The sequence below is a fragment of the Suncus etruscus genome, chromosome X (genome assembly GCF_024139225.1).
Source record: "Suncus etruscus isolate mSunEtr1 chromosome X, mSunEtr1.pri.cur, whole genome shotgun sequence".
Classification (NCBI taxonomy): domain Eukaryota; kingdom Metazoa; phylum Chordata; class Mammalia; order Eulipotyphla; family Soricidae; genus Suncus; species Suncus etruscus.
In genome coordinates this window covers 16793415-16819377 of record NC_064868.1, presented here as the reverse complement: position 1 = coordinate 16819377, position 25963 = coordinate 16793415, and the positions used below count along the sequence as shown (strand labels likewise).

Here is a 25963-nt window from a genome sequence, read left to right as displayed (position 1 = left end):
AGCCAAGCCAGTCAGGAGAAAGCCATGAAACCAGTCTGTGCCTGTTGGTATATCTGAGCACCAAGCCAACACTGACTTCTCTTTATTATATCAATACCCATCCACTAGTAGCATGAGATCAAAGTATCTATCCAGTAGGCTTTTACACATCAGAGGAAGAGGTTCAAGGAAGGAGGAAGTTGGAGGAACACCTTTGTTGTTAGCTGGGTGCTATCTTACACAATATGACAAAAACCACTTTTTAGAGACCAAAATAATTGTATACCAAGTAAGTGCTTAACTTGCACATGACCAAACTAGGTTCCATCCCTGACCCCCCAAATGGTCCCCTGAGTATGCTAAGAGTAATTCCTGACTGTAGAGCAAGGAGTAAGCTCAGAGCACCTCAGGTGTGAGACACACACACACACACACACACACACACACACAAACATAACCCCCTATCTTTTAGTGCAATTCTACTATTGTAGCTCACTAAGTGGAAGTATTGCCAAACACAATAGTCTTCCCATGTGACATACTTATTAGTAATAAATATTTAGGAAAAATATCTATACAGCAAAATCTTTAGACTTCTAATCCAATTTGAAGTATGCAGAGCAGTTTTCAGCTTCAGGAGATCAAATACTGGTCATGTGAGAAATCTCAACATCTTTGACAATATTAGTTTTGGGAAGACAATTTCACCATCATGCAAACTCAGCACTGGAGATGGACTTAGTTTCTCCTATCTTCCATGCCGGCACCATTTCCCCTAAGGTACTCTAAAGTTTATCTGATTTTAAAGCACTTGGTCATTGTCCTATACCAGCTAGTAAGTAAGACTAGGAAGAAGTCCAAATGCATTCATTGTCATTTGAAGATAGTGATCCTTCTATTCACATAGCATGCCTCATATAAGAAGAGTCATAATAGGTTTAGATGAGCAAGTTGCCACTTCAGAAAGTAGTAGCAAAGAGTTAATGGTAACAGTACTAGAAGCAAGAGTCATAGTAACATGGAGAAAATACTTTGCCAAGTTCACTCAGCTAAAAAAAAAAAGGCAGGGTTGGGCATCCAAGCTCAGATCCATCCAATTTCCAAGTTTGTTTTCCTCCTCTTGGCCTGGAATTGATTTTACACCCATTCTGAGGAGAGTATTCTCCATTTAAAAATATCAGAGTAGCAATGCATTCTTTCTAATACAGGGGTGGTGAACAAGTTCGACACAAAAAGCCAAAATTTTAAACTGTGAGAATCAGAGAGCCACACCACACAGTGACCTGCCAAAACAGGCAAACACACACAAAAAGCATATAATTTTAACAATAAAAAATTAAACACTCATTGCATTTTGCTATTTTGAGTAAGGGTAAAAATCCTGCAGTGATGGTCAGGGTATGCTATGTCCTCCACACTAAGAACTAATGGCAAGATGTGACACAACATGTGACACATGGTCTCCCCACTCGTTGACCCGTGCAGTTGTTTCCGAGGGATGGGAGACGGGATGACGCAGCCTGGGGGCTGGACTACACGCTCGGAGATCTCTCCTCAGAGGTCCCTCCTCAGAAGCAGCAGAACAAAATCCAAACTTGGCAAAAAGCCACAGTATACAAAATAATGATAAGAGGCAAAGAGCGCATTCATTTTGGCTCGAGAGCCGCGTGTTCGCCACCCGTTTTAGTATATATAATTTACAGATAAAAAATTAACATGGGAAATTTGATGCTATTTGACAGATACATTAGTCACGTAGTCATCATATAGGCAAAGCCTATAGCATTTTCCTGATGCAAAACTTGACCCTGGACCCTTTGCTGTAACCCTGCTTCATTCACCTCACTTCATGGCAACCACTGCTCTGGTTCCTGATCTAAGTTTATCCTTTTTCAGAATGCCATTTTATCTAGACATTTGTAGGATGTCTTCTTTTTGTTCTGGTTTTTGAGAGATATACTTTTTTAAAATGGATTCATTTTCCATGCATCAATACTTCCGTTTTATTGCTGAGTAATGTTCCTTTATATTAATAATACAAATCTGTTTGCCCATTATATTTGCATTTCAAGATAGTGCAGTTATTTAACAAAGACTGCTGCAAGATTCATGGGCCAACCATAGGCAGAGATGTTTTAACTTCCTTGAATAAATCATGGAGCTTTATTTAATCCCAAACCTGCGATTAGCAGAGGTCTGTTACCTCACATATCTGGGGCTATGGGGTTCAGCCATGGCACTACCCCACATGGCTAATTTCACCTATTTTTTTTGCTTCTGTGTCATTTCTCCAGAGAAGGTCTATTCTGAGTACATACTGTAATTTTCTACAAATTGAAATGCAAAGAAAGAGTCAGGGCTTCAAAGGGCAGGTTGGAAGCACAACAGTTGTTCTTAAGGGAGAAAAGCAAATGAACAAGTTTCTCTGTCACAGTAACACTGGACAGAACCAAGAAGTTTTGGATCTCAGTCTACACTATACTATGTGAAGTCTTGTCTGGGAAAAGGTCTGATCAGAACTGCTTGTCTATGAGAACTTAATCAAGGACATCAATTTAAGGAACACTTTTCTGTCAAGAAATGAATCAGTGTCAGAACAATTCAGAAGACATTTTTGGTTTGTCTTGGGACCACACCCCGTGATGCTCCTGGGCTACTCTCGACTCTATAATTAGGAAGTCTTCCTGGCAGGCTCAGGTAACCATATCAAATGCTGGGCTTAGAACCCCAGTGGGCTATGTGCAAGGCAAGTGTCCTCACACTGTACTATTTTTCCAGCCCCAGTGTCAGAAGATTTTAGTTAGGAAATATCAATCTATTCTCATCTGCAAGCACCCTAACTAAAACCAATTCTGAAATCTGACCAAACATATTTGTATTTTATAAATAATCATAGGAACTTCATCTTAGCAATAAAAATGCATATAAAATTCCTTATTATCATTCCTACAATAGAACAGATTCCTCCCCAAAATTTTATTATTGATAAATTCCTAATTAGATAGATATCTAATTGGTTGTTCCTTACTCTGAAAAAAGTGAGGCCCTGAGTTTGAATGAAGAAAAAAGGAGGGAGGAAGAAACGTGGGAAAGAAAGCAAGTAAAGAAAGAAAAAGAAAAGAAAGCTTAGTTAGTTAAATCAATTAAAAGATCTATTTGGCCTGATGAAGTTTGGTTTCAAATTTGTAAGAAAGACTAATGGAAAAACTTACACCAAGTGAAAAACATCTCATATAGTAGAAATGCAACATGATTATGAACTCAAATTTATGAAAATAGAGCATGCTTCTTTTCAAAAGTAAGTTTTCAGTGAGTATGTAGGTAGATTTTGCTTGACTTCAGACTTTAACAAAAGAAAAAAACTAAGTGTGTAGGTGAAAGTCAACAGAGAAAACAGTGGGAAGATTGGTCCCTTCTTTTATTTTTTAAGAATAGTGAGTCTTCAGGAACAGAACTGCAAACCAGAGTGCCTAAAAGGAAATAAAGGAAGAGTGAGAGAGTGAGTGAAAAGAAGAAAGAGTGAGTATAGAAAAACACCTGCCACAGAAGAAGTCAGGGGAGAAGGCAGGGAGGAAAGCAAGAAGGAAACTGGGGACACTGGTAGCGAGAAATATGCACTGGTGAAGGGTGTTAGACAATATGCATGACTGAAACTCCATAGTGAACAATTTTGTAACTATGCCTTTCATGGTGATTCAATTAAAGAATTTATAAAAAATAAAAACAGAATGTTATCTTGGGGCTGAAGACATAATAAGGCAGGTAAAAACACTTACTTGTCTGGCATGATGCCAGTCTGAGAAGAGGGTAGCAAACTTATGCAGGCTAAATTATTTTGCTAGCCTGTATACATATTAAAATAAGATAATGTTCTTCACCCTTTGCTCAGTGTACAATTGTAGATAGGCTCCTATTTTCCTTCATAGCATATAGGAATCTCTTTGCCTTCTCAAATGATAACAGTCACACCAAAACTCAAGTTGCAAAATTAAATGAGATATATCTTCAATATGTGTTGTGTGCCTATGGTGATATAATTAATATTTGGGGCTGAAGGAGGAGGGAGAGAAAGGGGAGGAGGAGCAAGAAGCACATGCTATCACCCTTGGGTCCACAGCATAGGGAGATGGAAAGAGTAGGATGAACAGGAAGAAAGACAGATGAGAAATAACAGGGGTTAGAGGTCAAGGGTTCACAGGGACATTGAAGGTGTTAAGAATGGAGCTAAATATCCAAACTACAGAGTCAGCAACATTAAAATCAGGAGACTCAAATGTCAACAATCAAACTTCAGGCTGGGGGTGTGGAAGGGGTATATTATGGGAGAGATCTTGGGGACACTGATAGAAGTCGACAGTGGCAGTGGGATTGGAGCTGGAATCGGTTTATGTGTAGAACTCAGCAACAGGAACTTTGTAAATCACAGTGCTTTAATAAAATAAGAATCTAAAAAAAGAAAAGAAAGGAAACGTGCTAAATAACACTACTTTAAACAAGGCAGAGATTGTTTTCTTGCTTATAAAACCTGGCACAGGTTCAATCCCCGGCAATCCATACAATCAGCCAAGAATTGCTAGGAGTAATTCCTAAATGCAGAGCCAGGAGTAAACCCTGAACATAAAGAGGTGTGGCCCCCAAAACAAAACAAGAACAAAAGACTTTTTTTTTTGGTTTTTGGGCCACACCCAGTGACTCTAGGAGTTACTCCTACTATGCACTCAGACATCTCTCCTGGCAAGTTAAAGCCTCTTCAACAAATGGTGTTGGGGCAATTGGTCAGCCGCTTGCAAATAAAAGCACTCAGACCTCCATCTAACACCATGCACAAAGGTCAAATCCAAATGGATTAAGGACCTGGATATCAGACCTGAAACCATAAGACATACTGAACAACAAGTAGTGAAAACACTCCATGACATTGAGACTAAAGGCATCTTCAAGGCAGAAACAGCACTCTCCATACAAGTGGAAACAGAGATAAACAGATGTGACTATATCAAGCCGTGAAGCTTCTGCACCTCAAAGGAAATAGTGCCAAGGATACTAAAGCCACCCACAGAATGGGAGAAACTATTCACCCAATAACCATCAAACAAGGGGCTAATATCGAAAATATACAAGGTACTGATTGAACTTAATAAGAGATAAAAATATCTTACTCCATCAAAAAATGGGGAGAAGAAATGAACAATTTCTCAAAGAAGAAATACAAAGGGCAAAATAAGACACAAAAAATGCTCCACATCTCTAATCATCAGAGAGATGCAAATCAAAACAACAATGAGGTACCATCTCACACCACAGAGACTGGCACACATCACAAAGAACAAGAACAATAAGTGCTGGTGGGAATGTGGGGAGAAATGAACTCTCATTCACTGTTGGTGAGAATGCCATCTAGTCCAGCACTTATGGAAAACAATATGGAGATTCAAAAAAAAAAAAAAAGAAAGGAAACGGGGTGGGGGGGGCTGAAGCGGTGCCACAGTCAGTAAGGCATCTGTTTTGTGCGTGCTAGCCTAGGATGGACCACATTTCTATCCCCCAGTGTCCCATATGGTCCCCCAAGCCAGGAGGAACACCTGAGCATCACGAGGTGTGGCTGTAAAAAACAAAAAACAAGGAAGGAAGGAAGGAAGGAAGGAAGGAAGGAAGGAAGGAAGGAAGGAAGGAAGGAAGGAAGGAAGGAAAGAAAGGAAAGGAAAGGAAAGGAAAGGAAAGGAAAGGAAAGGAAAGGAAAGGAAAGGAAAGGAAAGGAAAGGAAAGAAAAGAAAAGAAAAGAAAAGAAAAGAAAAGAAAAGAAAATTGAGCTACCATATGATCCAGCTATACCACTCCTAGGGATATACCCTAGAAACACAAAAATCCAATACAAAAAAACCTTCCTCACACTTATATTCATTGCAGTACTATTTACAATAGCCAGATTCTGGAAATAACCAAGATGCCCTTCAACAGATGAATGCTAAAGAAACTTTTGTACATATACACAATGGAATATTATGCAGCTGTCAGGGGAGAGGAAGTCATGAAATTTTCCTATACATGGATGGACATGGAAACTATTATGCTGAGTGAAGTAAGTCAGAGGGAGAGACATACAGAATAGTCTCGCTTGTCTATGGGTTTTAAGAAAAATTAAAGACATTATTGTGATACTGGCCAGAGATGAGGGCTGGAAGGATAGGCTCATGATATGAAACTCACCTCAAAGAGGGGTGAGTGCAGTTAGAGAAATAATACACTAACAACTACCATGACAATGTTAATGAATGAGAGAAATAGAATGCCTGTTTCAAATATAGGCAAGGGGTGTGGGAGGAGGGAGATGAAGGGCATTGGTGGTGAGAATGTTGTACTGGTGGTGAAGGAGGGTGTTCTTTTGGTGACTGAAGCTCAACTACAGTCCTGTTTGTAATCACGATGTTTAAATAAAATTTTAAAAAACATAAAATTAAAAAATCACTCCTGTATCTGGGGAACATACGGAACATCGGGGGATCAAACTGCAGTCTGTCCTGGGTCAGTCGCGTGCAAGGCAAATGCTCTACTGCTGCATCACCGATCTTGCCCCAAGAGCAAATGACTTTTACAAGACAAATGGACAAGTCCCTGGAGTGTGGAACTTTCCACTTCGGAAACATTTTTGGCGGCTGGAGCAATAGTATAGTAGGTATGGTATTTGCCTTGCACGTGGCCAACCCAGGTTTCCCCCAACATCTCACAATATGCTCCAAGCACCACCAGAAGAGATCTCTGAGCATTGCTGCATGTGCTTCCCCAACAAAACAAAACCAAAAAAGTAAATGTTTTTAGATGATAATCAACATTCCTTAATCAGTAACAGGAAATTTAAAAATATATACTTAAAAACCTAAACAGTAGTCTCTGAAATGTAATTTATTGTCTTTTTGTATAAAAAGAAAACATTAAAATTATTTTGAAATATATATATATATATTTAGATAAAAGTAAAAGAAAGATAATTGCTTCAATTTGGAGAGTGGTCTGAAAACATGCTCTAAAACTTTGTTTCATAAAAATTATTTGTATTTTTGGCTGGTGTGATTGTACAGCAGGTATGATATTCGCCTTGTACATGGCCAATCAAGGTTAGGTTCCTAGAACTCCATATGATCCCCTGAACCCACCAAGTATGATCCCTGAGCTCTGAATATTCCCAAGTATGGCCATCTCCCCCCAAATTTTGTATTTAAGCAATTTACAAATCATAATTGAAGAGTTAAGTAGCATTTATGGCTACAATCTAACTTTTCTCAAGCTGTTTTCTTGATGATAATGTCAAACAAGCAGGTTTATTTTTACAGCATTTTCTAGGTCTACTGTCCACCCCTTAGACAGTGTTATTCAGAAATAATCTGAGTAAAATGTCTCCTCATAGGCTACCAGCACAATGACAATTAGAGATTTACAACTGATCTCTTTAGTAGTTGGAAAAAACTCAAACCCATTTTCTTAAGCATATGCCTCTTTCCTCTTCTGACCTTGGTTATCTGACTTTCAAGTTGTGGACTTGAGTTCCTGCATGTTTCATGTTATTTATTGCTTTAGTAGTATTTCTCAGAGTTCTGTATCAACTGGGGTTAGTAGTGGTAACTGGAGCAGGGGATCACTTTCTGTTTGTTCACGTAAAGAAAGAGTTCCAGTGGCACTGAATGACTTTTTTTTTCAGGTAAGGAGTGGTGGCCCAAATAAGTCTGGGAACATCTGCTTTAGTAGAACAGACATTGTGCTTATTACTAATATTTTAAAAATGCAAATAATCTTCAACATAGAGACCTGTTATGAAGACGGTTGTGCTCTAGTTAAGGAATATTACTCTGAGATTCTTGTCATGACTGACATTGACTTAACTTGTACAAAAACTAGATGTGCTAGAGAAGTACCTTAAATCCTATCTGAAGTGGAAGGACATGAAGATCGCTGATATATTTGTGGTCTAGCATATGAGTTGCCACTAGCTAGTTGTGAGATCTAAACTAGAAGCTTTCAACCTTTTGCCTCACAAGCCAAAGAAGCCAATTGCCTGTTTTTCTACAGCTTTGTGGACACATGGACATGCCATATGTTTAAGTAGTACCTGGGGCTGCTTTCACACTCTGGTGTTTTTGAAAAGTTCCAACAGGAACCATATGGCATGGAAACTGATATTTAGTAGCTACTTGGCTACTTCTTGTGTTTGCTTGCACCTGCATTTAGGAATTAATGTGGGTCTCAGTTAGCTCATTTATAATTGAGAGGGTAGGCAAGGCTGCACCTTAGAATCACTAGGCGCACTTGGAGGTAATCTCAAGGCCTGAGGTGCACTCCAGAGGATCATGCTCCAGTGGATTAGGCCCATGGTCAAGGTGATCTCTATGTAGCCGGGTATGAGGATGACAGTGACGTAGACATGGGTTAAGCCCCCTGCCCAGCTTGGGGCTTTTCATAACCTCAGTTTCTTGTGAAAAACAAAGTATCTGTCTATAGGAACAAACACTTAGAAATACTTGGAACTGATGCTGAAATAGCTTTGGCTTCCAACTTGACGATTCCCTGACAGGGGTCTCAAACTCAATTTACCTGGGGGCCACAGGAGGCAAAGTCGGGGTGATCCTTGAGTGCAATGTCAGTTGTAAGCCTTGAACATTGGGGGGTGTGACCCAAACAACTAAAACAAAACAAAACAAAAAAAGATTCTTCTGGGGCAGGGCCACAAAATGTTGTACAGAGGGCCGCAAACGGCCCGTGGGCCGCGAGTTTGAGACCCCTGATAGGCTATTTCAAGCCTCTGATTTGAGGAGTTTAGAATGTATAGTTTTGCATGGATAAGAATGCAGAGCTGTGTTCCTTTTGGAAAACATCTAAAAATGACTAAGGGATTTAATGACTGACCTTTGCTCCATGGAAATCATTTTATTTGGCCTATATCACAATTAAAACTATTAGACATCAAGTTGAAGCCATCGGATGAAAAAGAGGCAGCAGGCAGTTCTCTGCAGACTCCCCACTTGGTAGAAAGCCCCAGGCTGGCATTGAAATCTATGGCCACACCTGGAAAGTGGTCATGAACAGCTGCCATGTAGTAACTGGGAAATTCGGGGGCTGGCAGATAATATCAAATGCACCTAAGTCATGTTGGAGGAAGGATTAAAGACTATTTCATCTGCCTTCGGAGGTTTAACCATTGTTATAAGAGCCTGTGCGGGCCCAGACTGTTCAAAATGGGCTGAGGGCCTGGGGTGGAGGAAGCCTGCTGTTTGCAGAACCTTGGGGCTGCTGCCAACCTGTGGCTTGGGTTGTTCACAGTGGTAGGAGGGGGATTCTGCAAAGGCTGAGTTTTAAGATTGCAAAACAGATTTAGTCTTAGAGGTCATACAAACAAGTCTATGCCTCTGGGAGCAAAACTGAGCTTTAGCCTTTGTGTTGCTAGTAAAGAGGTTCCAGTTCAACTTAAAGTGTCTCAGCTCTGGCACCCACAAAACATTAGGAGCCAGATGATTCTCTATTGTGGGGCTATTCTGCATTTAAGAAATCCAGCAGCAGCCTGGGCTTTGATCTATCAGATGCCAGCATTGGCTCCTTCACCCAATTTGTAATAATCAGATAATGGTGAATTGCTTAGTTTTTTTTTAATTCCTGCTTTCCTAATTCCTTATCATCCTGCATCTAAGTTGGATTAAGGAAAACTATGCTGAGCCAACAAGGAACTAAACTTATGCATGCACAAAATGAGAAACGATAAAAAAATATGGTATTTTATCTAGTCATTTGTGAATTATAAATATTTTATCCCCTCTGCATGAACTAAGATTTTAAATCCAGTGGTTGTTTCATGAATCTTGCTCCAAAGAAATCACAGAGGAGCAATTTGTAGATTCAGAAAATAAATGCAGGGACCTAAAAAGGCAATATTTCACTCATATGTTCAAAACTCCAAAGAATGACTAGTGGGTTATGGTTTTCCTTTTTATCTGATGGGCAAACTCTATCGAAGCTATGGAGATGGTAATCTGATTAAATTATTACAGGTTGTTCCATGCATTTCAACAAGTATTTACCATCGATAAAATACTTGGTAACTTTTAAAAGTACTCTAGTCATTAAGAAATGAGTAATCAGAAAAGAACAGTAAGATACAATCACTGGGTTTAAGAAATGGACACATGATTGAGGTGGGGAGGCCTGTATCCAAAGAATTATTATAATGGAATATGGGATGTTACGCAACAATGAAGGGGACATGTCTAACACTATGGCATTTTTTTTTTTTTTTTGGTTTTTTTTGGGTCACACCTGGCAGTGCTCAGGGGTTATTCCTGGCTCCAGGCTCAGAAATTGCTCCTGGCAGGCACAGGGGACCATATGGGGCGCCGGGATTCGAACCGATGACCTCCTGCATGAAAGGCAAACGCCTTACCTCCATGCTATCTCTCCGGCCCCACTATGGCATTTTTTTAAAAGATAAGCTAAGGTTGTTCTTAGTGAGCCTGGAGCTGGCCATTTGAAAATAAGGCAGAAATAGGGATGTGGTTTGGATTCCAAAGCCAGAACTCAATTCCAGAACCTTTGCCTTCCCCCAAGACAGCACCACCCCATTCCTACAACAGTGAAAAGAAAAAAAAATCCAGAGTGAATAGAGGAAAGGAGAAAAAGATGGAGAATGGAGATCATTCATTTTTTTTATCATTTTTTAGACTTAGCTTATGTACTTTAGATAGATATGTGTACAAGTTTATGTGCTTAAAAATAACATTAGTTTGGGACCAGAGCAATAGTACAGCAGGTAGGGAGCATGCCTTGCATATGACCAATCCGGGATTGATCCTGGGTTGATTTTATGGTCACAGGAGTGATTCCTGAGGGAAGGGCCAGGAGTAACTTCTGAGCATTGTCAAATGTGACCTAAATTAAGAAACATAAAAGAGTAGGGGCTGTAGCACAGTGGATAGGGTATTTGCTTGTATATAGCCAAGTTGTATTTGATCCCCAGCATCCCATATGGTCTTCTGAGCCTGCCAGGATTGATTTCTGAATCTAGTGCCAGAAGTAATCTGAGTGCCACTGAGTATGGCCCCCAAACGAAACACTAAAAAAAACCATAAAATAGTAACTGGGTCATAATATTATGTTGTTCTCACCTGTACACACTTATATATTAACATCTGAGTATACTACATATGCTTATCACCAAACTTTAGCTTCCATAAATCCATATTCTTAGAAAATCATATGAACTTTATAACCACAGAAGAGGCTACCATGGTTGCATACAGGGAGAAAAGTATGAAGGTTTCAGAGAGCCACAGAAACCAGGAACATGGGCTGTCATCCTTGGGCCACAGTATCTCAGGGGTCAAACCTTCAAGATTTACTCCTAAATCACTAACTTTAGTGATGAGGAAAAGAAGTTTAGAGAAGTCAATTTTCCATTTTTCCTTTGCCTAAGTTCACACCTTTAAAATGAGTGGAAATAAGCCTCCCGTCCTCCCTCAGACCTGTTGAAGAGGAATCTGCATTGGGTGCAGGGAGTGTTTGGGCCACACCTACTGGGGTGCTGCTCTAGGCTCTGTGTTCAGGAATAAGCCTTGGGGATACTGGGAATAGGGGGGAAATCACATGAAGTGCCAGAATCAAACAAATGCATGCAGGTAATGACATTAATTAAACACTTTTTTTCCCAAACCCTCAGAATTCACATCTTAATAAGAGTCTCAAGTGGATCCTGGGTATGTTTATGTTGGAAAACAACCTGCTCAAAACAGCCAATGTTGGGCCAGATTGATAGCACAGCAGTAAGGTGTTTTGCCTTTCAAGAAGCCAACACAGGACGGACCCTGGTTAGAATCCAGGCATCCCATATGGTTCCCCGAGCCTGCCAGGAGCAACTTCTGAGCATAGATCCAGGAGTAATCCCTGAGTGTCACCAGGTGTAACCCCCCAAAAACAAACAGCCAATGCTAGCAGAGTTGTGATGAGAAAGGATTCCTCATTCACTGTTAGTGGGGACATCATCTGGGTCACCCTTTATGGAAGGCAATATTGAGATTTATTAATAGACAGGAATAGAACTACCTTATTTTTACAACCCAGCAATACCACCTCGGTATCCCTAAAACAGAAATAAAACATTCATTTAAAAGGCTATGTGCATACCTATGTTGATCACCACACTTGATATTAATAGACAAGACACGGAAACAACCCAAGTACCCAGCTCCAAATGAAAAGACAAAATCATGCAATTTTCAGTGACATGGATGGAAAAAGAAGAGATCATGTGGGGTCAGAAGGAAAGAAAAAATAGAGAATGATCTCTCATATGTGGGACTTAAGGGCAACATCCTGGGAGAATGAACCCACACAATTGAGTTGGGAAGGGTGTTGGGGTACTTGGAAGAGGGAGGGAGGACATGGTGATGGTTGTGGTGTTGGAATTATGTGCACAAGAACCCGTTATTAAAGGTATTGTAAACTACACAGTCTCAATAAAATAATTTCAAGTTTTAAAATAGTAAAAGAAAGGAAAGTTCTGGTTCAAGAAACTACCTGAAACTTACAATGCTAATAAAAAAAGAAGATATAACAGAATGCAAAGCTTCACTAGAACATGTGGTAACTATTTTTAATTGTATCCATGCTTTGTCTCAAAAAACTGCACATGAGGCCCGGAGAGATAGCACAGCAGTGTTTGCCTTGCAAGCAGCCGATCCAAGACCAAAGGTTGTTGGTTCGAATCCCAGTGTCCCATATGGTCCCCTGTGCCTGCCAGGAGCTATTTCTGAGCACACAGTCAGGAATAACCCCTGAGCACCGCCGGGTGTGACCCCCCCCAAAAAAAACAAAAACAAAAAACAAAAACAAAACAAAAAACAAACAAACAAAAAAAAACTGCAAGAACTCAATTAGGTCTTTTGCAGTATTTGAAATGCCAAAATCCAGAGGCCAAGACTCCAAATTACACTTTCAATGAGGGCAAATAAATCATTGCATTTCAAATTATGAAATAAACTTTGTTGGGACCATCAGTGATTCATTCACCCTTTCATTTAACACTTCACATATCTAGTGGTTGATGAATATTGGATAGATAATCAATTTCCCTGCAACTAAATCCAAATTGTTCCAAATGAATTTCTATATTTCAGCTCTGTATATTTGGGATTGGGGCACATCCGGTGGGGCCTAGGGCTCACTCCTGGTTCTGTATTCACTCAGGGGACCATATGGGATGCCGGGGTTTGAACCCAGGTCAGCAATATGCAAGGCAAATGCACTACCCACTGTGCTATTGCTCCAGCACAACTTTCTTTCTATTTATTTATTCTATTTGAATTAGCACCAAGAGAGAATAAACTTCATTCATAGCCACCACTTTAGAGAAAATTAGGCCCTCATTCCGGGAAGTGCTTGCCTCACAAATTAGGGCAAAGCTGTTTGCCCATCACACAACCATTTTTTCCTACTTAAATTTGGAGAGGTGGCACTTAAGGACAATAAATCTTTCTCCTTAATCAGAGCTGACCATTAGTTGGGGCGAATATCCAGTACCCCCTGCATTTGAGTCACAAGTTTCCTTTTTAAACCACAGTTATACTAGTAATGTCCCATTGCCTTATTTCACACCATCAAAGTCTTAATATATTGGCATTCTCCCACCTACTAGACACTGGGCTAGACACTTGGACCTCTATTATCTCATTTAATCCTCCCAAGACCCCCTAATGAGTAGGTATTCTCATTCTCATATTTTTTGCAAGAGACACATGGTTGTTCCAAGGATCAAGTGATACTTGAAAGTGCTTTGCAGACTGTCATTCTGGAGATTTACAAATACTAGTTATTATTCTGGGTAATAACTGGTTCTCAGTGTTGAATCAACAAATACCCTTGAACCACATCTCAAAACAACGTAAAGAAGCATTTTGCAAGTTGACACCCTTTCTTACTACCAACCAATCCTCACCTACAAGAATTGGTATTTTTTAGTATTTCCATTTCTCTCCCTATTTTTTAATAACATCTTTATTTAAGCACCATGATTACAAACATCTGCACTTGGGCTTCAGTTATAAAAAGAATACCCCCTTCAGCAGTGCAACATTCCCACCACCAATGTCCGCCATCTCCCTCCTCCCCACCTCCTACCTATATTATAGACAGACATTCTATTTCTCTCACTCACTACCACTGTCATAATAGCTGTTAGTGTAGTTACTTCTCTAACTGCACTCACCACACCACTCTTTGTGGTGAGCTTCATATTGTGGGCTGGTCCTTACAGCCCTCATCTCTATTGTCTATGAGTATTATTACAATGATTTCTTTTATTTTTCTTAAATCTCACAGATGAGTGAGACTGTTTTGTGACTATCTCTCCTCCTCTGACTTATTTCACTTAGCATAATAGTTTCCATGTCTATCTATATATTGGAAAATTTCATTACTTCCTCTAAGAATACAAATAGCCAAAAGGTACATGAAAAAATGCTACACATCACTAATTATCAGGGAGATGCAAATTAAAACAACAATGAGTTACCATCTCATGCCACAGAGATTGGCACACATTACAAAAAACAGTCAGTGTTGGCGGGGATGTGGGAAGAAAGGAATTCTCATTCACTGCTGTTGGGAATGCAATCTAGTCCAGCCTTTATGTTAAACAATATGGAGATTCCTCCAAAAACTGGAAATTGAGCTCCCATATGATCCCGCCATACCACTCCTAGTGATATACCCTAGGAACACAAAAACACAGTATAAAAATGCTTTCTGCACACCTATATTCATTGCAGAGCTATTTACAATAGCCACAATCTGGAAACAGCCCAGAAGCCTGGCAACAGATGAGTGGCTAAAGATACTTTGGTACATATACACACTGGAATATAATGCAGCTGTTAAAAAAGATTTTTTAAATGGTGGCAGCACGATGGCGTGGCCTCTCATGTTTATAGATTAATCTTTTTAATAAAAGAAAAATGAAAATCAATTCATTCATTGAGCTGAACAATACAAAGAGTTAAGTTCTGTATGGGTTGGGACCCTAAAAAGCTGCATTTGCAATATAAGGTAAGAAATTTATCTCCCTTGAAGTGCTTTCTGTGGGGTTTGGAGGTTGCTCAGATCTTCTAGAAGCAATAGAAGCATGAATCTGAAAGCCTGGTCATTTCACTTCCCACTGTCCTACATCTGAGGACACCAATCAAGGCTGTGTCAAGGGTTAAAGGAAGAGGAAATTAACCTGTCAACCAGGTCAGCATCTTCCATCCTGATGTCTAAGTAGGTACAAAGCCTGCAACAGATAAAGTGAGCTTGGAACAACACAATCACACTTCCTCCCTGGCCTCTCCTACTGGCTTTCAGTGTGGAAATGACTGTAAGTGCTTCTGGAATAGGATCTCTCCTATAGATAGAAATGTTTAGAAAACAGGGAACTGGGCAGTGAGCACCTTCAGTAAGAAAGGACCAAACTGGGTCTGCTCCTGGGTGGAGCATTTCAGTCTTCCCTCCCACAGCAGAGGAATGCTCTACAGGAACATCCTCTCTCAAATTTGCTTGGCATTGTGATGTGCTTTTTGTTGTTCTTTAGGAGGACCATTCCAGAGACCAGCATCTATATCAGTGAATTTTTTGGTTTTTGGTTTTTGGGTCACACCCTGTAGCTCAAGGATTACTCCTGGCTCTATGCTCAGAAATCGCTCCTGGCAGGCTCGGGGGACCATATGGGATGTCAAGATTCGAACCACCAACCTTCTGCATGCAAGGCAAATATCTCTCTGGCCCCTTTTTTTGACTTTTCATACTGAAAACTATCTGATAGATCGAGCTCTGTAAGGGCTCCCCTCAGTGCTCCCTTTTTTTTTGGTTTTTGTGCCACACCCAGTGGTGCTCAGGGGTTATTCCTGGCTGTCTGCTCAGAAATAGCTCCTGGCAGGCATGGGGGACCATATGGGACACCGGGATTCGAACCAACCACCTTTGGTCCTGGATCAGCTGCTTGCAAGGCAAATGCCACTGTGCTATCTCTCCAGGCCCCCCTCAGTGCCCTTTATCTACTCCTTTCACATGCTATAATTAGGCTGAGACAGAGAAGCAATAACTTTACTTTGGCTATTCATTCCCAGAGTTGGCTCAAGGCTTATCTCATTGGCTGTCCACACATGCTCTTTTTTTTTTTTTTGGTAAAGCAACATTCGATAAAAACAGATGGAGAATGGGGCAGGGATGATAGCACAGTGGGGAAGGCATTTGCCATGCAAGTGACTGACCTAGGTTTGATTTCCAGCATCCCATAGGGTCCTGTTAGCCTGCTACGAGTAGTTTCTGAGTGCAGAAGCAGGAGCAACCCCTGAATGCTGCCAGATGTGGCCCCCAAAACAAAACAACAAAACCAATAGAAAAGACCATATAGAAAGGCAAAATGGATAAAGATCTGGAAGATCTATAAATTCTAACAGGAATCTCAATCCCTTTCAAGGTGAATAAAAAGTCATTATTCCCCTGACCTCCCTCTGCAGCAGCAGTGACAGAAATGTGTCCAAACAGTGCAGGTGGGAACACAGAAAAACAGCATCCCAAAGCCACTACCAGGGACAGTCCACAAGCCACTTGGGCCTCACCAACCAAGAGTCCTCCCTCCTCCCTGGCCCACACCAGCACTGTCTCCTGTTTCCCATTCCCAGCCAAGTAGCAGAAGCTGCCATGCAGCCCAGGCTGGCTGGCTCCAGCCATCACTCAGGTGCCACTGACAAGCAACCACAAGCAAAAAAGCTGGTTGGTTGACAGTGTGATTGGTCCTCGCTGTCTATGTGTCATGTCCCCATCATTTGTCACATCTGTCTACATGTGCCTAAATAGGACAGTCGCAGAAGAGCCCAGATGCCAGCGTCAATTCTGAGCAATAGTTGCAGGAACTCTGTCAACACGTGTGAGGCTGCTTCAAGCAGATAAACCAGGATTGAAAAATAGGGTTTGTTTTTTTTTAAATGTATTCCTGCATTTATTTTTAATTAAAACTTTTATTTAAACACTGTGGTTACAAAGTTGTTCCTGACTGAGTTTCCATCATCCATTGTACACCCCTTTCACCAGTGCTCATTTTCTACCATCGATATCCTCAGTTTCCCTCCTGCCCTCCCTCTCTCCATTGCCTGCCTCTGGGGCAGATATTTTTTTTAATATTTTATTAAACACCTTGATTACAAACCTGATTGTGGGTAGGGCATGAGACTAGCCTGGGTTTAATCCTTAGCATCCCATTAAGCCCCAATAAGAGTGATTGCTGAGCACAGAGCCAGGATAAGGTCCCTCAAGCCCCAATAAGTGTGAGCGCTGAGCACCACCAGGTGTGGCCATGAAAGAAAACAAAGCTCGGGGCCGGAGAGATAGCATGGAGGTAAGGTGTTTGCCTTTCATGCAGAAGGTCATCGGTTCGAATCCAGGAGCAATTTCTGAGCATGGAGCCAGGAGTAACCCCTGAGCACTGCCGGGTGTGACCAAAAACCACACACACACACACACACACACAAAAACACACAAAAAAACAAAGCTCACTTAGAACTTGTCAGTGATATAGTTGAAGAAGACTTATTGTTGCTAAAAACGAAACGCCATAAATATAATTTAGGCTACTTGCACTAGCTTTAACTTCGTAATTAGCTGGTCAAGAGTGATGGTGCCTCCCTTTTTTGTTTTGGTTTTTTTTTTTTGGTGGGGGGGACACCCAGTGACGCTTAGACGTTACTCCTGGCTCTGTGCTCAGAAATCGCTCCTGGCTTGGGGGACCATATGGGATGTTGGGGATTGAACTGTGGTTCATTCTAGGTCAGCACGTGCAAGGCAACTGCCCTACCACTGTGCCACCACTTCGCCCCCACCCCTTTTATAATTTTTGACTTAAATACCAACACCCTACACAGATTCTACACTGCTGTAGTAATACTTGTGGGACCTATATAATAAAATTAGATGTGAGGAGTTCCTTTAACTGAGGCCTCATTCTGAGGTGATGGGGCCTATAGAGGCAAAGCCAGCTCTGGGCAAGAGGGTTGGCCCATTTGGAAATAGCCAATCTGCCTGGCTCAGAGATAGGAGAGCTTTTAGAGGTGACTTTTAAACAAGGGTCTTTAGTAATACTAGAAAAATAATTCGAAGCCTCCTCTCTGTAGTAGTTTCTCAAACCTATGCTATGGTACCATCTTTCACATAGGATGGTAAGCGAGAGCTGAGCCAGGTTTGGGTAAGTAAAAGCATGGGAGGGAGCCCCAAACCTGACAAAGGACCTCAGGAAGCAATGGGCTCATAAGGCGGGACTGCCAACCTGGCCTGGTGAGCTGTCACAGAATAAAGGAAGAAGAAACTCAGAACAAGTGGATACCACATTCAAGCCCAAGTTCAGATTATCTGCTGGGGATTTGGAGCTACCCTCTTCCTACTTCTCAGTTCCAATTATTTCCTCTGTATAATGGGCTGGCTATAAGGTCATGAGCTCTGAGATACTTCTGGAGCAAAGATATTGCAAAAGTCTGTTGTCTGAATGGCACCTGCCTTTTGGTGACACATAAGGCCACAGAAAAGAAGCATGAATGTGCTGCTGTGCCAGGAGAATGGAAAGGGGGCTCTTTGGCTTGGCTCTAAGAGCCAATCAGCAATGGCGCATCCTATTCCTTCTGGGTCTTCACGGTCAAGTGTCTGAATGCATGGACAGTGTGGTGAGTTCTGACCTCTGCCACTTTACCTTGCCAAGTCATTTCAACACCTCATCCTCCCTGCCCTTCCATTTTGTTGTTGATAAAGTCATTGACCAAGTTGCTGACAGTTGCCTGAATCCTCATTTGACCTTTTCTTCAGAAAATATACTTTACATCAGCTTTTCTACAAAGAAAAAGACTTCAGTGTCACCCTATGGAGAAAATAAAAAAGGATGCCAAGGCATGATCCTGGCAGTAAGCCTTTCAGAACCTCCCCTCTACACACTGCTTCTAACATTGGCTCTCCTGGCCCCTCAGTTGGCACCCTGTGCTTTAGCCAGCATTGTCTAGAAGTGCTAAGCTGTCTTGCCAGTTCCTGCCAACAGGTCTCTGCTGGCCTCACTCCTTTTTGATGCATAATCCCCCGATCTGTCAAGGCAGCTTCAGTCCCACCACCCTGCAGCCAGGTTTCTTGTCAAATCAAAACCAGTCATCTCTTCCTCCTTTGAATCTCAACCCATCAATTCTGCACATATCCATCAGCAAATGTTATTCATTGTGATGCTTCTATCCTTGGCCAGGTGCTATAGGATGAAGATGACAAAACTTATTAAAACAACCACAGGGACCCTTATCTCACACACAAATTGTATTTGCCAGGGTTCAAAGGACTGGGCAGGCCAGCTCTTTCCAGCATCCACACCTTCACCATCACACCATGAGTCCACCTGGTCTGGAACAGCTGTTGCAGTGTCCAAACAGAGTACAGGCTTCCTTTGTGCTGAGTAATACTTAATTTGCCCTCCTACATTTCTCTGAAGATAAGCACTTTACTAATCTTGTTTTACAAAGGAGGACAAGGCAGCCCATGAGTGTAAGCACTGTGCCAAGACTTCCACTTTTTTTTTACACAGCCACAACAGGTACTGCGTTCTTATCTGTACATTGTCTACAGCTCTCAGGGTTTATTTAAAATAAAAAAGGTTCCGATAATAAGGAATTGTTGTCAGATAGTAGTACAACCACTCAGTAGGTAAGGGAAAGGGAAGATTCAGCAGAGGAAGAGGAGAAAATATGGCTTTGCTGCCTATTTAAACATCAGGAAATGTGGGCCAGAGAGGAATACAAAGGTTCGGGTGTATGCCTAGCATGTGGCTAAGTTTGTGATCCTGGTTTGATAACCAGCATCACATTATGGTCCCTTCAGCATGGGCAGGTGTGGCCCCAGAACATTAATAAAACCATAGGGAAATGCAAATAAAATGATAGATATCACCACATACCAGCAAGAAGGAAAGGAAAGGGAAGAAACTAAATTAAAAAAGTGGGGTCGACAGAAAGAAAGCTTGAGTGTTTGTCATTCAATCTCCACTAACAATTTTCTCATTGCAAATAAAATTTAAGACTTTTAAAATACAGGAATTTGCGATCTATAAGTGAAACCTAAGAGAGCAATCACGTCTTCATTTCTAGATGAGAAAGGCTACACAAAGGCAGAGTCCTTATCAAAAGACATTTAAGGGATGAAATAAGCATTAGATACACAAGCACACTCAACCAACCTGCAGTCAGAATAGCAAAACAGTGCTTTGGAGTGTCAGCCCCAACTAGCTTGAAGTCAGGGCCATTCTGAAATCAAAGGGCAACGAAAGGTCAATTGGTTTCAATTTGTCTGTTTTTCTAAGTGTAATGAAAAAAGAAACAACAATGCATGTTGGAGATCTCTGGAATGTATTATATTAACTTCGCTTATATGCTCTATGTATGGTTCACAGCCTAAACTTTTAATCCAAGTTTGGAGATCTGAGAGGTGGCCTCAAACTCAAATTCAATAATGTCAAAATTATGATATGCTCCATTTAGAGATTTACACATTTGGCAAGCAGGTTTTTTTAATCTTAGAGTTGAGAACAGGCTAGCTTCATTTTCCTCTTTGTTTCAGTATTAGCCAAGTCCCACCAAGGCAAATCTCTACATTTCAAGATTGCTTCTCAAGGCATAGTTTCTGCAAACACCAAATTACTGGCATGACAGTATTTCAGATGGTGTGGATGATCTGATTTGCATGAATTCTATATGTTGGAACAATATTTTATGCCAAGAAAAATTAATGTGCAAAATTATCTTTCAGTTTCTTATAGAAACCCATGGATACTGAGACCCAAAAGAGTTAAAATAACCCCCAAAGATTAGTATTTGTTGTAAGAAATAATTATCCTTCATGGCATCACAGAATTCCCCTGCTGATAGAATGAACTTTTACTAATGAAGGGACAAAATTAATTTTAAAGAAGAGACACTAGAGTCTCACATATTCCAGTAAGGGAAGCATCCTCAGGTATCTCCAGGTTTGGGGGGCTGGAGCAATAGTACAGTGGGTAGGTGTTTGCCTTACAATGTGGCCAACCTGGGTAAGCCCTGGCATCCTATATAGTTCCCGGAGCCCACCAGGAATTCCTGAGTATAGAGCTAGGAGTAACTCCTGAGCAACACCAGGTTTGGCTGCAATCACAAAAGAATTCCTCCAGGTTTTGTGCTTCCGTATCATCACAAAGCCATTTCTACACATTTCTGACTGTATGGGCTATATGACTGTAATGCTTTGCCCAGAAGGCCTATGCTTGATCCTAGGAACACACAAACCCCCGAGCATTAAGCACTGCTGGGAATTCCCCCCAAACAAAATAAAATAAAAAAAAAACACAAAAATACACTTATCCACACAGTTACTCTTGCAGACAAAAATAATTAGTACAGGGCCAGAGAGATAGCATGGAGGTAAGGCGTTTGCCTTTCATGCAGAAGGTCATCGGTTCAAATCCTGGCGTCCCATATGGTCCCCCGAGCCTGCCAGGAGCGATTTCTGAGCATGAAGCCAGGAGTAACCCCTGAGCGCTGCCGGGTGTGACCCAAAAACCAAAAAAAAAAAAATTAGTACAAAGATGTGGAAGATCACATGACCTAGTGGATAAGCCGACTGACATCAGATTAGAAGGCTAATATACACTGACTTCATTGCCTTTAATTCTGTCAAACTGCTTTCTTCAAACCCCAGCTTATATGGTAGTTAGGCATTTCAAAATGTATGTCCATATGCTCAGAAATGTGTAGTCACTAAAACATCGCTGGTATCCAAATGTCTTCTACTCTGGTGCTTCCTCACGGTGAATGTTAGTGGCATGTTTCTGAACAAACATGTGAATAAGCACACTTTGTGGTAGGCTGTAAATAAATGGTTGGGAGCTTAGTTTGCTGAGTAGCTGTAAAAGTTTTTCTGGTGCACTGGGGATTTTGGTGTGTTTGCAATTAGGTGAGAAAATATATGACATGGTTAGTCATGCTTTCTGACAGTCTAGAAAACCATTCACTCATGGGCTGGATTAGAAGTCTCATTTTCATCACAAAAGGGGCTAGAATATGACAAGCATCCATACATGACAAGCATCTCCATACATCTGGAGATGTAATGACAATCATAACAGCTCCCAAGAAATGAATGGAACTTGGCTACCAGATTTACAAAGCAAAGGGGCAGTACATAATGACACCGATCCACTCAATGAAATATTTCTGATGGGGAGAGGGATGAAAAGCATCTCATTTCTAAGATATTTCAGTCAAATCAGTTTCTGAATATATATGAATATGTATATTACATGCAAGGCAGTGCTCTACCTGCTGTACTATCACTCCAGCCCCTGAAGAAATTATTTAAAAGGCCTATCTCAGACTGCATTGCCTTTGCTCTTACTGTTTTGAGCTGGTTTTTTGGCTAAATCCTTGGGCTTTTCCTTGGTAAGCCTGGCCTGCAGCATGCAGGAGGCTGAGCGCAGTTCAAGTCTTTGCTGGTTAGGTAGCATTTCTGTGAGTCAATTTTCCTCAGTATCTCAAAGAACAGAGAAGCCAAATCACAGCTGTGGCCCGTCCCACCAGCCAAAATGAAACTCTGAGGTCCTGGCAAACAATTTCTCATTAGCTTCAAGTGCCAAAACCGTTTGTTAAAGATGACGCTGGACTTGGTGGGGTAAGAGCTACTTAATCATGTGATTCGGTTTGTGTTTTTCCCGAGAGGAGACTTCAATATCTATTTACCGAAAGCTCTTAATTTATACTTCCTTACCTTTTAATTGGCATCTTGTGATCTAAAATTAACTGCTCAACAGTGGATCTCACGCTCTGAACACACTCTCTCGGCTGAGTTGTCAATAATTAGCCCCACAGTCGCCCAAAGTAGAACAGGCATCTGGGGAGAGTTAGCTCATTTCTTCCCTGGTGCATTCTACCCAGATTGAGAGAAGGAGGTTTTTTTCTCCTTTTTCATTTGATGTTGACTCATATTAATTATCATCCCTCAAGCTGGAGTTAGGTTAATCATTTTATGCTAAAAGCCAGATTCAAACCATTTATCTTGCCTGGGACCTTCTAGAATCAGAAAGCCAGTATGTTGAGAATTTTTTTCAGGAAATCAGAGCTAGTCAGTGTGTTCTAGCCCACCAATAAACTGGATATCATGGACATGAGGAATCAAAGGTCATGTGAGCTCCAGATGCCCCTACCTGCCTCTAGCTTTGGGTTTGTGCAATAACTACATACAAGCACAATGGCAGTAAAATTCAATTTCCCTGATGAGTAAGAAAATAAATAAATGCCCCCTCAATGTCTGCAGCCCTATTTTCTCTACCCTTCTAACCTCTCTCTCACCTCCCTCCCTCCCTTTGTCTCTCTCTCCCTCCTTCTGTCTCTCTTTCTCTTTCCCTCCCTACCTCCCTCCACCCACAGTGGCCAGGATTACAACCCATCCAACCTTGTGAATGGGCCTTCGCCTTGACAACATTGAAATGACAAGCAGTAAAGTCAACTTTTAAGAGATCCCTGGATTGTGTAATATTGAGAGGCTGCCAAAGGGACATGCTACGACTCCTCAAATAACAAAGGTGATGCGTACACCTTCACCTGCCACACAGCTAACAGCAAAGACACTTTTGATTTCCATGACATAGGCTGGCAGAAAGGAGTTGGCTTAAGGCGGATGGGACTAACCTTCAATTTGTCATAGCGCTCACTCAAAGCTGCCACCTGATGATCTCGGTGCCGCCCAACCAGTTTACACAAGGCACAGATTAACTGCTCATCGGTCACACAGTACATATTCACCTTCTCATCCTCGTGTTCCAGGCACATCAGCCCCCGGATATGAGAGTCCGGAATTGGCTCAATCAGACGGTGGCCCGTGAAGGGCTTCTTGTTGGGGTGAGTGGCTTTCAGGCACTCATCACAGTAGGACACTTCACAAGTGACACAGGTCTTCACCGCATCCCGGGCAGGATCCTGGTCACAGAACTGGCAGAGCACTTTCTCGGCGGAGGTCATGGTGTGGGCTTCAAAGGTGCGTTCTCGGCGGGTCTCGCTGGGGGAATTGGGGCCGCTCACCGAGGCCTTCTGGAATCGGTCGATGATGTTCTGCAGAGTGACGTTGCGTTTCAGCCCGTCTAGACCGCGGTGGCTGAGGGTGATGACATGTCTGCAGGTGGGGCACTGGAAGGCGGTGATGGACTCCACAGACTCGTTGGTGGCACAATGCGACACCAGGATGCGATGGGCACAGTTGAAGCAGAGGCTGTGGGCGCAGGGTAGCAGAAGAGGGTCCTCAAAGAGCTCCAGACAAATAGGGCAGGTCAGCTCCGACTCCAGTGTTTCCATCTTCAGGCAAAACTCGCCCGTATCATCGGCAAAATCCAAGGCAGCTGATCAGCTATCTGCAAAGAGACAGTCAGATCGGATTAGGCATGATGGGGGTCAGCCTGGACAGGAAGAGTCTGGCCATTCTCACAAATCTCAGAATTATTCCAGACCCAAGTCTTGGGAGGGGGGAAAGGGCCTCTATTCCAAATAATTGTTTCTCTTTGCTGTGGAAATGAGGTGCAGGGAGTGGGTACCCTAAGCTAGCGCTCTGGCTGAAGCTTTCTCTGAGTTCTAGTCACCAAAAATGGCCATACTTTTTGTTCCCTACCAGCTGTCTTTTAAAAGGTCTTAGTCCCAAATGGCCAGTAAGTTACTGGAACTGTCATTTCCAGAATTTGATTTAATCACAAAAATCTTACTGCATCACTGCCAAGTTTGGCCTGGCAATGAAAATTAAAAGACAGGTTAATGAATGACTTACAAAGTCTTTTTTTGTAAGTTGGAATTTATGGACTTACATGTTATGATTTGTGTGTTTCAGGATTTGTGACTCTGTAATAGCAAAGGCTTGTAAGAAGTAAAAAGGCATTTATTGTTGAAATAGGCATGAAATCGAGTGCCAGATTTCAGTGGAAATAATGATGCTTAAATATGGGATGGCAGTTTCCAAACTATATCTTAGAAAAACAACATGGACAACAAAGAAGACTGTGATCAAGACATTCTGGCAAATGATTTGTGACTCTTCTGAATAATTTTATTGTTGAATTCAGCAGTAGGATGTGGATGGAGAGAGACATGCAAAGACAAATATTCAGGGACCATTTTGGGGGCCACTATGAGCTTTAGTATCAACTAATAATGATGAAGTTCATCAGAACAGAATTTTTAGGGTAGGTGTTTGCTTTGCATATGGCCAACTGGCATCTTATATGGCCTCGAGTCCATCCTGCATCCTATATGGTACCCCTCTGTGTACCACCAGGAGTGATTCCTGAGTGCAGAGCCAGGAGTTAAGCCCTGAGCACTGCCACACATGGCAATGCAAACAAAGCAAGCAAGCAAACAAAAAACCCTAAGGAATATTATGGTGACCATATTTATTTGCTAAGTCATAGAAATAGTACTGATTAGAAATCAGTATTAAGTGGCCTATGAGGGACCCTGCAGAGCCCTTCTGTCCTAAAGGCTCCTATAAGAGTTTGTCACAGTGGCCAGCAAAGGATGAGCCAGGCAGGTGGACCAGCCTCTCACTCAGCATTGTGCTGGCCCAGGCATGCCCCTTGCCAGCTCTGCCACTCACTTGCATGCTGCTTTCAGGTGGGCCAGCTGCAAGCACCCTTTGCCACCAAGGCTTGCTGCTTCTCTGAATCCTTTTCTGCCTTCCCTGGAGGGATGGATGAGGGAGAAGGAATCCCACCTAAATCCCGCCTATGAAAGGGAAGGAGACCTCACTACTCATTAGCAAGCAGCTTGGAACCTTCTGTCTTTCAAGGCCATTAGGGAAGAGCTATGAGGGGCAGACACTGTGGGTGTGAGAGCAGCGAAGACTTCTGGGCCAGCAGAGCAGTAGGGTGACTTTCAGCTTACTTCGGTGTCACCTTCTC

At 41.8% G+C, this 25963-nt stretch overlaps 1 protein-coding gene across 1 annotated transcript in view; it reads right to left on the bottom strand.

Moving 5' to 3' along the window:
- MID1 (midline 1) overlaps nucleotides 1-24396 on the bottom strand; it is a 138681-nt gene extending 114285 nt beyond the window's left edge. The window contains exon 1 of the mRNA XM_049766775.1: nucleotides 23715-24396. Within this exon, the coding sequence (XP_049622732.1) occupies nucleotides 23715-24374 (660 nt within the window). The 5' untranslated portion in view covers nucleotides 24375-24396. The remainder of the gene's footprint in view (nucleotides 1-23714) is intronic.
- Nucleotides 24397-25963: the final 1567 nt, after the last annotated feature.